The sequence below is a fragment of the Myotis yumanensis genome, unplaced genomic scaffold (assembly GCF_028538775.1).
Source record: "Myotis yumanensis isolate MYYU_CA2020_CCGP unplaced genomic scaffold, mMyoYum1.0.hap1 SCAF_15, whole genome shotgun sequence".
NCBI classification, from domain to species: domain Eukaryota; kingdom Metazoa; phylum Chordata; class Mammalia; order Chiroptera; family Vespertilionidae; genus Myotis; species Myotis yumanensis.
Genome location: NW_027223766.1, coordinates 2,895,605 through 2,909,274, shown reverse-complemented (window position 1 = coordinate 2,909,274; position 13,670 = coordinate 2,895,605). Strand labels below are relative to the sequence as shown.

Sequence of the window (13,670 nt, the reverse complement as noted above, 5' to 3'; positions counted from 1 at the left end):
CCCTGGGCGCCCTGGACACCTCCTGCAGTTTCCCTGAGCCCTGACTGGCGATGGACCAGGCTTTCTGTTCCCGGGCTCGGCTTGCTCAGTCCTGCTCGTCAGAGGCAGGGCCGTCTTGTCGTCTGCTCTTGGTGCCTGGCGGCACGAGGACACTAGGGGTGCGGCCTTTGCTGTGAGAGTTGGTGTAGAGCCTTCTGCATCTGAAACGCTCGGATGAGTGTTCACGATGGTGATGGAGACTCGGGCAGGACCCGGAGCCCTCAGAAGGTTAGCAGGGTTTTCTTTTACTTCATTTGTCAACTGTATCTTTTCACGCTTGGTTCTTAGAAAATCCGTAACGACTGATGGGCAGAGTCGCTTTCTAAGAACTAGAGAGCTGGCTCGTCAGATGCACCGAGTCCCTTTGCTGTAGCGGTAGGAGCAGCAGTGAGAATCGAAGGTGTCACTCAGAGGTCGTTACTCCTTTGCTGTGAAAAAAAGAATGAATGAAGCAAGTGAGAGCACTACGAAGTATGTAGGGCAGTTTTGTGTGGGTGCAGATCGGAGAGGACCAGGCGGCGACTGACACCATGGAGAAGAGGGCGGGGCTGGGGGGGACCGGCGGGGAGGGGGAGGCAGTGCTCTGAGGTGCGTTGGGCCCGTTTCCTTCGCGTTCCCCGTAGGAGGGGTGCTGTATTTCACACAGGATGGGGCTTCACCTCTGTTCTGATGGTAGGTTTTTTCTTCTTTTGTAAGCAGCATATTTTTGTTCTCTCCGAGGGTAAAGACTAGGAGTTATATTTACTTCCTTTGTTGTAAAGAAGAATTTGCCAAGAAATTTATACTTATGAGCTATTTTAAAAGGTACACTTTTATTTTTTTATTTTGTAAATATATTTTATTGATTTTTACAGAGAGGAAGGGAAAGGAATAGAGAGAAACATAGATGAGAGAGAAACATCGATCAGCTGCCTCCTGCACACTCCCTACTGGGGATGTGTCCACAACCAAGGTACATGCCCTTGACTGGAATCGAACCTTGGACCCTTGAGTCCGCAGGCCGAGGCTCTATCCACTGAGCCAAACTGGTCAGGGCAAAAGGTACACTTTTAGGAACGGCAGTGATGACTGTTTGAGTTATTATGTCATCGCCTCAGAGTGGTGCTGGCAGTAGACTGCCGTCAGCGGGGGTTTGATTCCAGGAGGAAGTCGTCATTTACAGCCCACTGGGCTTTCTGACGCACTGGTGACACGCACTGTCCCCCCACAGGTGGAGTTTGAGTGCATCAACGAGAAGAAGAGACAGAAGAAGAAAGGCTACAAGAACTCCGGCGTCGTCAGCGTGAAGCAGTGTGAGGTCCGTGACCTGACTGCCTCTCGGGCAGTGCTCACACCCTGCTCCCTGTCGGTGTGGGAGTCACACACGCGTGCACGGGGGCAGTGCTCACACCCCGCTCCCTGTCGGTGTGGGAGTCACACACGTGTGCACGGGGGCAGTGCTCACACCCTGCTCCCTGTCGGTGTGGGAGTCACACACGCGTGCACGGGGGCAGCTGGAATCCCCCGCTCCCTGTTGGTGTGGGAGTCACACACGCGTACACGGGGGCAGTGCTCACACCCCGCTCCCTGTCGGTGTGGGAGTCACACACGCATGCACGGGGGCAGCTGGAATCCCCCGCTCCCTGTCGGTGTGGGAGTCACACACGCGTGCACGGGGGCAGCTGGAATCCCCCGCTCCCTGTCGGTGTGGGAGTCACACACGTGTGCACGGGGGCAGTGCTCACACCCCGCTCCCTGTCGGTGTGGGAGTCACACACGTGTGCACGGGGGCAGTGCTCACACCCTGCTCCCTGTCGGTGTGGGAGTCACACACGCGTGCACGGGGGCAGCTGGAATCCCCCGCTCCCTGTCGGTGTGGGAGTCACACACGCGTGCACGGGGGCAGCTGGAATCCCCCGCTCCCTGTTGGTGTGGGAGTCACACACGCGTACACGGGGGCAGTGCTCACACCCCGCTCCCTGTCGGTGTGGGAGTCACACACGCGTGCACGGGGGCAGCTGGAATCCCCCGCTCCCTGTCGGTGTGGGAGTCACACACGCGTGCACAGGGGCAGTGCTCACACCCTGCTCCCTGTCGGTGTGGGAGTCACACTCGCGTGCACGGGGGCAGCTAGAATCCCCCGCTCCCTGTCGGTGTGGGAGTCACTCACACGTGCACAGGGGCAGTGCTCACACCCCGCTCCCTGTCGGTGTGGGAGTCACTCACACGTGCACAGGGGCAGCTGGAATCCCCCGCTCCCTGTCGGTGTGGGAGTCACACACGCGTGCACGGGGGCAGCTGGAATCCCCCGCTCCCTGTCGGTGTGGCGGTCACCCACGCGTGCACGGGGGCAGTGCTCACACCCCGCTCCCTGTCGGTGTGGGAGTCACTCACACGTGCACGGGGGCAGCTGGAATCCCCCGCTCCCTGTCGGTGTGGGAGTCACACACGTGTGCACAGGGGCAGCTGGAATCCCCCGCTCCCTGTCGGTGTGGGAGTCACACACGCATGCACGGGGGCAGTGCTCACACCCCGCCTCCCTGTCGGTGTGGGAGTCACACACACGTGCACGGGGGCAGTGCTCACACCCTGCTCCCTGTCGTGGGGGTCACACACGCGTGCACAGGGGCAGCTGGAATCCCCCGCTCCCTGTCGGTGTGGGAGTCACACACGTGTGCACGGGGGCAGCTGGAATCCCCCGCTCCCTGTCGGTGTGGGAGTCACACACGTGTGCACGGGGGCAGCTGGAATCCCCCGCTCCCTGTCGGTGTGGGGGTCACACACGCGTGCACGGGGACTGCGGAATTCCTCTCTCCCTGTCGGTGTGGGGGTCACACGCGTGCCTCTGCTTTCAGGTCACGGTGGAGTGCACCTTCCTGGACTACATCATGGGCGGATGCCAGCTGAACTTCACCGTGAGTAACTGGGAGCTCCACTTCCCCTTGGCAGTGCCTTGCTCCTCTGCAGAGCTGACGCGGCAAAGTGCATGCCTGTGTGGTCTGACCCAGCGCTCTGGGTATGCAAAGTTGTCCTGTCAGTAGATCTGTCCCTTCTCCCAGAAAGCAGACGATCCAAAGCTGGTTATCCCATAGCAACTCGAGCAGTAGAAAGCATCAGTCAAGCCAACGTAGAAAGCAAGGCCTGTATCTACAGCCCCGGTGCACTCCCCATGCAGTCCCGGTGCAGTCCCCGTGCAGTCCCGGTGCACTCCCCGTGCAGCCCCCGTCCAGCCCCGGTGCACTCCCCGTGCAGTCCCCGTGCAGTCCCGGTGCAGTCCCCGTGCAGCCCCCGTCCAGCCCCGGTGCACTCCCCGTCCAGCCCCGGTGCACTCCCCGTGCAGTCCCCGTCCAGCCCCGGTGCACTCCCCGTGCAGTCCCCGTGCTGTCCCGGTGCAGTCCCCGTGCAGTCCCGGTGCACTCCCCGTGCAGTCCCGGTGCAGTCCCGGTGCACTCCCCATGCAGTCCCGGTGCAGTCCCCGTGCAGCCCCCGTCCAGCCCCGGTGCACTCCCCGTGCAGTCCCCGTGCAGTCCCGGTGCAGTCCCCGTGCAGTCCCCGTGCAGTCCCCGTGCAGTCCCGGTGCACTCCCCGTGCAGTCCCCGTGCAGTCCCGGTGCAGTCCCCGTGCAGGCCCCGTGCAGTCCCGGTGCAGGCCCCGTGCAGTCCCCGTGCAGTCCCCGTGCAGTCCCGGTGCAGTCCCCGTGCAGTCCAGGTGCAGTCCCTGTGCAGTCCCTGTGCAGTCCTGGTGCACTCCCCGTGCAGTCCCCGTGCAGTCCCCGTGCAGTCCCCGTGCAGTCCAGGTGCAGTCCCCGTGCAGTCCCCGTGCAGTCCAGGTGCAGTCCCCGTGCAGTCCCCGTGCAGTCCCCGTGCAGTCCCGGTGCAGTCCCTGTGCAGTCCCCGTGCAGTCCCCGTGCAGTCCCGGTGCAGTCCCCGTGCAGTCCCCGTGCAGTCCCCGTGCAGTCCCGGTGCAGTCCCCGTGCACTCCCCGTGCAGTCCCCGTGCAGTCCCGGTGCAGTCCCCGTGCAGTCCCGGTGCACTCCCCGTGCAGTCCCCGTGCAGTCCCGGTGCACTCCCCGTGCAGTCCCGGTGCAGTCCCCGTGCAGTCCCGGTGCAGTCCCTGTGCAGTCCCCGTGCAGTCCCCGTGCAGTCCCCGTGCAGTCCCCGTGCAGTCCCGGTGCAGTCCCCGTGCAGTCCCCGTGCAGTCCCCGTGCAGTCCCGGTGCACTCCCCGTGCAGTCCCCGTGCAGTCCCGGTGCAGTCCCCGTGCAGGCCCCGTGCAGTCCCGGTGCAGGCCCCGTGCAGTCCCCGTGCAGTCCCTGTGCAGTCCCGGTGCACTCCCCGTGCAGTCCCCGTGCAGTCCCCGTGCAGTCCCCGTGCAGTCCAGGTGCAGTCCCCGTGCAGTCCAGGTGCAGTCCCCGTGCAGTCCAGGTGCAGTCCCCGTGCAGTCCCCGTGCAGTCCCAGTGCAGTCCCGGTGCACTCCCCGTGCAGTCCAGGTGCAGTCCCGGTGCAGTCCCCGTGCAGTCCCGGTGCAGTCCCCGTGCAGTCCCCGTGCAGTCCCCGTGCAGTCCAGGTGCAGTCCCCGTGCAGTCCCCGTGCAGTCCAGGTGCAGTCCCCGTGCAGTCGCGGTGCAGTCCCCGTGCAGTCCCCGTGCAGTCCCCGTGCAGTCCCGGTGCACTCCCCGTGCAGTCCCCGTGCAGTCCCGGTGCAGTCCCCGTGCAGTCCCCGTGCAGTCCAGGTGCAGTCCCCGTGCAGTCCCCGTGCAGTCCCGGTGCAGTCCCGGTGCAGTCCCCGTGCAGTCCCCGTGCAGTCCCGGTGCAGTCCCCGTGCAGTCCCCGTGCAGTCCCCGTGCAGTCCCGGTGCAGTCCCCGTGCAGTCCCGGTGCACTCCCCGTGCAGTCCCCGTGCAGTCCCGGTGCACTCCCCGTGCAGTCCCGGTGCAGTCCCTGTGCAGTCCCGGTGCACTCCCCGTGCAGTCCCCGTGCAGTCCCGGTGCACTCCCCGTGCAGTCCCCGTGCAGTCCCGGTGCAGTCCCCGTGCAGTCCCGGTGCAGTCCCCGTGCAGTCCAGGTGCAGTCCCGGTGCACTCCCCGTGCACTCCCCGTGCAGTCCCGGTGCACTCCCCGTGCTGTCCCCGTGCAGTCCCCGTGCAGTCCCCGTGCAGTCCCGGTGCACTCCCCGTGCAGTCCCGGTGCAGTTTCCGTGCAGTCCCCGTGCAGTCCCCGTGCAGTCCCGGTGCACTCCCCGTGCAGTCCCGGTGCAGTCCCGGTGCACTCCCCGTGCAGTCCCCGTGCAGTCCCGGTGCAGGCCCCGTGCAGTCCCCGTGCAGTCCCCGTGCAGTCCAGGTGCAGTCCCCGTGCAGTCCCCGTGCAGTCCCGGTGCACTCCCCGTGCAGTCCCGGTGCAGTCCCGGTGCACTCCCCGTGCAGGCCCCGTGCAGTCCCGGTGCAGGCCCCGTGCAGTCCCCGTGCAGTCCCCGTGCAGTCCAGGTGCAGTCCCCGTGCAGTCCCCGTGCAGTCCCGGTGCACTCCCCGTGCAGTCCCGGTGCAGTCCCGGTGCACTCCCCGTGCAGTCCCCGTGCAGTCCCCGTGCAGTCCCCGTGCAGTCCAGGTGCAGTCCCCGTGCAGTCCCCGTGCAGTCCCGGTGCACTCCCCGTGCAGTCCCCGTGCAGTCCCGGTGCACTCCCCGTGCAGTCCCCGTGCAGTCCAGGTGCAGTCCCCGTGCAGTCCCCGTGCAGTCCAGGTGCAGTCCCGGTGCAGTCCCCGTGCAGTCCCGGTGCAGTCCCCGTGCAGTCCCCGTGCAGTCCCGGTGCACTCCCCGTGCAGTCCCCGTGCAGTCCAGGTGCAGTCCCGGTGCACTCCCCGTGCAGTCCAGGTGCAGTCCCGGTGCAGTCCCCGTGCAGTCCCGGTGCAGTCCCCGTGCAGTCCCCGTGCAGTCCCCGTGCAGTCCCAGTGCAGTCCCGGTGCACTCCCCGTGCAGTCCCCGTGCAGTCCAGGTGCAGTCCCCGTGCAGTCCCCGTGCAGTCCCAGTGCAGTCCCGGTGCACTCCCCGTGCAGTCCAGGTGCAGTCCCGGTGCAGTCCCCGTGCAGTCCCGGTGCAGTCCCCGTGCAGTCCCCGTGCAGTCCCCGTGCAGTCCAGGTGCAGTCCCCGTGCAGTCCCCGTGCAGTCCAGGTGCAGTCCCCGTGCAGTCGCGGTGCAGTCCCCGTGCAGTCCCCGTGCAGTCCCCGTGCAGTCCCGGTGCAGGCCCCGTGCAGTCCAGGTGCAGTCCCGGTGCAGTCCCCGTGCAGTCCAGGTGCAGTCCCCGGTGCAATCCCCGTGCAGTCCCCGTGCAGTCCCCGTGCAGTCCAGGTGCAGTCCCCGGTGCAGTCCCCGTGCAGTCCAGGTGCAGTCCCGGTTCAGTTGCTGTGCAGTCCTGGAGCTGTCCCGTTTCAGTCGCGGTGCAGTCCCGGTGCAGGCCCCGTGCAGTCCCGGTTCAGTCGCGGTGCAGTCCAGGTGCAGTCCCCTTGCAGTCCCGGTTCAGTCGCGGTGCAGTCCCGGTGCAGGCCCCGTGCAGTCCAGGTGCAGTCCCGGTGCAGTCCCCGTGCAGTTCCCGTGCAGTCCCGGTTCAGTCCCGGTGCAGTCCCCTTGCAGTCCTGGTGCAGCCCTGGAGCAGTCCTGGTGTAGTGCAAGCATGTCAAACTTGCGGCTGGCGGGCCACATGCCTCGTTTGACATGTTTGGCAGTGATTCACGTCTAAGTGTCTGGCAGACAGAGCGCAGGCTGTCTGGGCTGGGGCCTCGGTGACTGGCGGGACACTCCTGTGGTCCTGGGTGTTGAGAGGACAGGGGGTGGGCTGCGGGCGAGGACCCGTCTTCTGCCGCCCTCCCCGCACCAGTGCAGACGCCCTGCTTCTTGATTGTCACCTGCAGGTGGGGGTGGACTTCACCGGCTCCAATGGGGACCCGCGGTCCCCCGACTCCCTTCATTACATCAGCCCCAACGGTGTGAACGAGTACCTGACCGCCATCTGGTCTGTGGGGGTGGTTGTTCAAGACTACGACGCGTGAGTATCGCCCTGGTCCCTCTATCACTTGGTCCCTCCGTCCCCTGGTCCCTCCGTCCCCTGGTCCCTCCGTCCCCAGATCCCTCCATCCCCAGATCCCTCCATCCCCAGGTCCCTCCATCCCCAGATCCCTCCGTCCCCTGGTCCCTCCGTCCCCAGATCCCTCCGTCCCCTGGTCCCTCCGTCCCCTGGTCCCTCCGTCCCCAGGTCCCTCCGTCCCTAGGTCCCTCCGTCCCCTGGTCCCTCCATCCCCTGGTCCCTCCATCCCCTGGTCCCTCCATCCCCGTCCCCTCTGTCCCCAGGTCCCTCCGTCCCCAGGTCCCTCCGTCCCCAGGTCCCTCCATCCCCAGGTCCCTCCGTCCCCAGATCCCTCCATCCCCAGATCCCTCCATCCCCAGATCCCTCTGTCCCCAGGTCCCTCCATCCCCAGATCCCTCCGTCCCCAGGTCCCTCCATCCCCAGATCCCTCCGTCCCCAGGTCCCTCCATCCCCAGATCCCTCCGTCCCCAGGTCCCTCCATCCCTAGGTCCCTCTAGCCCCCGGTACCTCCAGCCCCTGGTCCCTCCGTCCCCTCCAGCCCCTTTCCCCTCTGTCCCCTCCAGCCCTTGTCCCCTCTGTCCCCTCCAGCCCCTGTCCACTCTGTCCCCTCCGGCCCCTGGCCCCTGGCCCCTCTGGCAGACCTGGAGGACGCGTTCACACCTGAGGGTCCACAGGAGGGAGGGAGACCTCAGGAAGTGGTTAGATACAACATAAAATAAAGATCAGCGATTTCTCGCTAACCAGCAATAGCTGACTCAAGAAGTTGTGGATAAAAGACCACGTTCAGAATGCAATAAAAAGTGAGAATGAAACTACAAAATTGTACTGAGGGATAAAGAGGGAAATTTATTTAAATGGAAAAATATGCCAGGATTCTAGATAGACAGATGTCATAATGATGTAAGATATAAAAATGTCTTCCTAAATTAGTTTATTTTAAGAAAAAATTCAACAGAATCCTGACAAAATAATTTTAAAATTTTCCAGAAGGAAAAGTGACTCAGAATAGCCGAGGGGTTTTCCAGAGGAAGGAGCTCCCCGGGGAGTTGGTCCTAGCGGGTGGTGGGGCGTCCACAGGCCCGGGCGCTACGACCGGATGAGAGTGAGAGCGTGACCCGGAGCAGAGCAGGAGTCTGGAAACAGCCCGGTGTGTGAGCTCAGCCTGGGACAGAGGCGCTCAAGGCGGGACTGAGCTCAGTGAGGCCCGCTCTGTATTCATTACAGACAAAACAGAAACGGACCCCCAACACGGGTGTGGGCCAAGTGGAGGTCTGCTCCCTGTGGTGCTTGTGGGGGGCATGTGTCTCAGACAGACAGGCAGCTCTGCCTGCTTCAACCCACAGCACCCCCTGAGCTGGGCAGCGTCCCCTTGGGTCAGGCAGTGCCCCCCCTGGGCCAGTCAGCGCCGCCCCCCCCCCCCCCCCCGAGCTGGGCAGCATCCCCTTGGGTCAGGCAGCGCCCCCCCCGGGCCAGGCAGCCCCCCCTGGGCCGGGCAGCCCCCCCTGGGCCGGGCAGCGTCCCCTTGGGTCAGGCAGCGTCCCCCTGAGCCGGGCAGCGCCCCCCTGGGCCGGGCAGCCCCCCCCTAGGCTGGGCAGCGTCCCCTTGGGTCAGGCAGCGCCCCCCCCCCTGGGCCGGGCAGCATCCCCTTGGGTCAGGCAGCGCCCCCCCTGGGCCGGGCAGCGTCCCCTTGGGCCAGGCAGCGTCCCCCTGAGCCGGGCAGCGCCCCCCTGGGCCAGGCAGCATTGGCAGCGGACGAGGAGCGCACCGGGGTGTGTGCGGCCCTCCCAGTGCAGGTGGCTTCTGTTCCCACCGCCTGGCCAAGGAGCAGGTGGAGCTGTGGGGCTCGGGCTGAGGGCACCCCTGTGGGACCAGTGGCTCCTTCCATCGGCTCCAGAACATTTCCGGATGGACTAGACGTTTCGATCACACACCCCTGAACGTTCCGCAGAAATATGTGAGGATTGTTGACAGTCTGACAGCGAGGAAGCAGAAATCATGAAAGAATTTTTATTCACATTAATTCATATTAAAAACTATAAAAGATTCGGTAAACGTTTGGGTTTGGAGCTCAGATTTGAAGTCAGATTGTAAGCAGGGAGAAGGGTTTGGCATGTGTGACACAGGTTCTGTCCTCAGTGCCAGAGCTGATATAAGTTCCCACAGAGGAGGATGTCCTGATGGGAAATTAGTGTTTTTATGTGGCGTTTGTACCACGTTTCTGTGGCCAATGTATGAATATTCATATTATGTGACTGTAAGTAACCTCATGTCGGTTGAGCTCAAGTTTGACTGCCCAATGAGTTTGCCATAAACAATGAAAAGAGTTGTGGTTTTTAGGGCTTTATGGATCTAGCCATCATATTTACTCAATGGAATATACAGTATGTAAGTAGAAACGAATGTTAAAAGTACGAATATAAACTCCATTTTTATAAATATATGTGGAGTGACATTTTTCTCCCTCAAAGCACATAAAAATATTTAGGAGAATTGCCATATTAACATTTTTTCCTCTGGTAATTATGAGTAATCTTTTATCTTTATCTTTTTTTAAAGATGTAAACATTTTAAAAACTAAGCTTACATTGGTTTTATTATGAGTAAAGATAAAACTCTGTTTTAAAAAAACCGATCTTCTTTTCCTTGCAGGGATAAGATGTTCCCGGCGTTTGGGTTTGGAGCTCAGATTCCCCCTCAGTGGCAGGTGAGAGGGGCCCGTCCTGACGCTGTGCTTCCCGGGGAAGCAACACCCGCTCATCAGCCCTCTTTCCTCGCAGGTGTCGCATGAGTTCCCCATGAACTTCAGTCCGTCCAACCCCTACTGCAAAGGTGAGTGGACGCACGCGCACTGCCGCCAGGCCGCCCTGGGCCCTCTTCTCTCCTGTGGTGGGGACTCCCCACGCCCCTCGGCCTCTGTGACCAACTCGCCCTGTCTCAGGAGGCAGGAGCGGCATCACTGCTGGGGAAGAGCGCCAGCCCGCTCTCCTGCCTTACAGGGTTTAACAGAACAAAAGCATTCTCTGTCTTGAGACTCGGCCAATAAGTAGGTCATATTCCTTTCCCGTATACGTAAGTTGATTTTAAAATAAACCCTCTGTGAAGTGAGCAGTCAGTCACGGGTCTCTGAAGCCCTCGGAGGAGCGGGCGCTGTGCAGGGAGTGGCCCGCACCAGAGCGTGGACACGGGTGGTCTCCACGGTGCGGGCGGCTCTGGCAGCTTCCCTCCGCGGGAGGCCACCGTGTGGTTCACGCTTCCCTGGGACGTCCCGTATCCAGGTGCTTCCCCCACCCCCTGAGAACCCACTTCATGTGCCGAGTCCCCACAAAACGGTGTCAGTGTGGCGGGGAAAGGAGGTGGGCAGAGGCACAGACTGTGGACAGTGAGCTGACTTCCTGCAGCGACAGGCGTGTGGGTTCCGACAGCAGAGCCGTCCTCTCGTCCCCACGGGAGGAGCCCTGGCAGCGGTGTTGGGAGGGCTGGCAGGGCGCCTCCTTCTCCCGACACGTCTCCCACCGACCCGGGCCTGTGTGCATGTCGGGGCCTGGCTGGCCTTCTCACCGTCGCCATGTGTCTCATGCTTGTGAGGAAATGGGACGGAAGGGCCGTGGGAGCTGAGTGTGATGGCTCACGTGGTCATCCGTTCCAGTTCGTTCATTCTGAGCACCAGGAGCCCCTCTGGGCTGCCGGCGGTGCGGCTGCTCTGCTCCAGGTTTCCGTCCGCAACAGACGGTCCATGGGTTTCAGACAAAGCAGATGCCGTGGGGGAAAGACAGCCTGTTCCCAGTGATCCTACCCAGTCACTGGGCGCACTTGCCCGGAAATCGCACGTCTCGCTGTTCCCAGAAGGCACAGGAGGCTTTCGGCCGTTCCGTGTTCATGCAGGGACTGTGGGCAGTATTGGTGAGGAAATGTAGTCGATGGCTTGTACACCTTAGACCGAGAGCCAGTGGAGAGGGATGGAAGAAGGTATTATTGCGGTGGATACGGACTCGTTTCCTGCAGACCCTGCTGCTGCCTGTGTCAGTATGATTGCCGTTACTAAAGGACGGACTGACCGCTGGTGACAGCTCACCTTTGCATGTAAAACACTCTTCGTATGAGTGTTTTGTTCTCGTGCTGACGAGGCCGTTCCTTCCCGAGTGCCCGGGGTTTCGGGGGTTCGTGGGGACCTGCCCTTACGGGCAGCCAGGCCTCTGAAGCCTTCAACCACGTCCCGCTTCTCTTCCGTGGCTTGCTCTTCTGGGCATTTTAAAGCCAGAAACCTGTTTGGGTTTTACACTGACCACCTTCTGAGGCTGATTCCTTGATGATCACAGCAAGTGTGGGAGTTTCTAGAGAATTCCCGTCTCTTCCGAGCGTCTGACTCAATGCCGGGCAGGTGGAGCAGGGCCCTGGCGTGCATCAGTGGTGCTGTGGCCAGGGTCACCTGGCTGTCCCAGGCTGCTGCCGCCATCAGGTCTCAGGTCTCAGTGACTCGCCCTCGTCCCCAGGCTCAGCCCTGCTGTTTCTCCTTCACCTGGGGCTCCGGGGTGCACAGCTGCCCAGGTGTGCTGCCCCGAGGCAGAGGGGAGCAGGCCTGCTAGTCCCAGCGCCAGGAACGCCAGGACCTGCGCAGCGTGACCCTGGCCCGGGCGTGGCTGTGGGCTCTGCAGCCGCCCTACGTGCTTGGCCTCACATCACCCGTGTTCAGCCTTCCTCACGGCACATGGAAGCTTCCGAAAGTCTGCAGCGTCCAAAAATACACTTTTTGTGGATCTGACAAAAAAAAAAAAAAAAAAAAAAGGAAGATTTTGATTTATTTACACCGGACAGCTCTTGTCATATTTTTATTTGACAATCTAAGGCAGTGGTTCTCAACCTTCCTAATGCCGCGACCCTTTAATACAGTTCCTCATGTTGTGGTGACCTCCAATTTCATTGTTACAAATTGAACATAGTTAAAGCATAGTGATTAATCACAAAACCAATATGTAATTATATATGTGTTTTCTGATGGTCTTAGGCGACCCCTGTGAAAGGGTCGTTCGACCCACAAAGGGGTCACGACCTACAGGTTGAGAACGGCTGATCTAAGGGAAAAGGGGTTGGCGCCCCTGACTAAATAGTCAGGTACCGCGTGTCTTAACAATTCCTGCAGCGCACGGTTGAAAACCGCTGCTGAGTCAGCGAGGAGACCCTGGACAGGAAGCACCAGTGGCACCGAGCCGTGGGCACAGGTGCAGGCACTTTCCGTCTGACCCACCTGAGAATTCCCAACGCTGCCTCCTCACCTCTAAATGTCCAGTGATGGCAGCCTCTTCCACAGCCCTCTCCCACCACAGTCCCGTCCCGGCAGCAAAGCTAAGCGCCCCAACAGTCCTGTGGACCAGGGAGTGATTCGCTCGGGTGAAAACAGTTCTCCTGGGCTGGGAGGCTTACAGGACGCGGTGTGGAGGGGCGGGCTGCACAGGGTGGGCGAAATGGGTTCATAGTTGTTGGTACGGAAAATGATGCCTTGATAAGTACTAACACAAGAATAAACTCTATTTCGTGTGCGTACGACTGTGGAACTTGCCCGCCCTGGTAGCTCAGAGGAGTCCTGGGTCTGGACCTGGCTGTCTGAAGTGATCACATCGGCCGGGGGAGTGCTGGGCGTGGCGTTGCGCCCGAGAATTCCCAACGCTGCTCTTTCTGTCCAGGGATCCAGGGCATCGTGGAGGCGTATCGGGCCTGCCTGCCTCAGATCAAGCTCTACGGACCGACCAATTTCTCCCCGATCATCAACCACGTGGCCAGGTTTGCTGCTGCAGCCACACAGCAGCAGACGGCTTCTGTAAGTGTCGGTCGCCGGGACTGAGGTGCGGGCCCGCCCTGTTCCGGGCCACTGTCTGTGCCGTGACCTCGAGGTGCCAACGCAGAGCTCTAAGTGCGGGCACCATCGCCCTCGGTGGGGGCGGTGATCCTTAGAAACAGGCAAGAACCAAGCAGCCACCCACAGGTCTTGTCTCCGAGACCTGCCCCTGGGTGCTGTGGCAGACCCCTCGGCTTTCTCGGGGTGAGGCGGGATGAGGACGCGCACAGTGTGGGAAGAGTGAATAGGGTGATTCACGTCACGTGCCCAGGGCCTGGCCACGTGGACACTCAGCACCTGGGCTGCTGTTACAAATCCGACTCCCAGTCTAGACTTGAAGGACCCGAATGATGGAGTCACAGCTTTGTGTGACATTTCCACTCATTGATTTATCAGGTAACAGTATGGAGAGAACCCCCCACCATGTCCATTGTAACGTGTTCTTTAGTTGATTAACAGTCCTCCCTCTTCCGTTGGAGTTGACACTCGCTCCCTTGGCCGATACTCTGGGACGACTTTACCACTTCAGTTAAATGAAGTGTTTATGCCTGCGCCTGCTGGGCGTTTACCCGGAGGCATTTCCACGTCTTGTTCCCAAGGACTTAGGCCGGCCTGTTCCGTGCCCTGCCACCCTGTAATGAATGTGCAGCGTTTCCGTGTGAATTCCTTGTCAGCACAGTGTCAGGCTCTCGTAGCAGCGGGTCCTCGAGCTGCAAGTGTCAGCGCTGCCGTGTCACGGGAGCTCGAGCTG

The 13,670-nt window shown here is 61.5% G+C and overlaps 1 protein-coding gene across 1 annotated transcript in view; it reads left to right on the top strand.

Moving 5' to 3' along the window:
• The window catches only part of CPNE3 (copine 3), a 40,110-nt gene that overhangs the window by 22,186 nt on the left and 4,254 nt on the right, over positions 1–13,670 (top strand). Inside the window, exons 10-15 of the mRNA XM_070392644.1 lie at positions 1,250–1,336; positions 2,874–2,933; positions 6,917–7,050; positions 9,739–9,793; positions 9,867–9,918; positions 12,768–12,901. Coding sequence (XP_070248745.1) covers positions 1,250–1,336; positions 2,874–2,933; positions 6,917–7,050; positions 9,739–9,793; positions 9,867–9,918; positions 12,768–12,901 — 522 coding nt within the window. The remainder of the gene's footprint in view (positions 1–1,249; positions 1,337–2,873; positions 2,934–6,916; positions 7,051–9,738; positions 9,794–9,866; positions 9,919–12,767; positions 12,902–13,670) is intronic.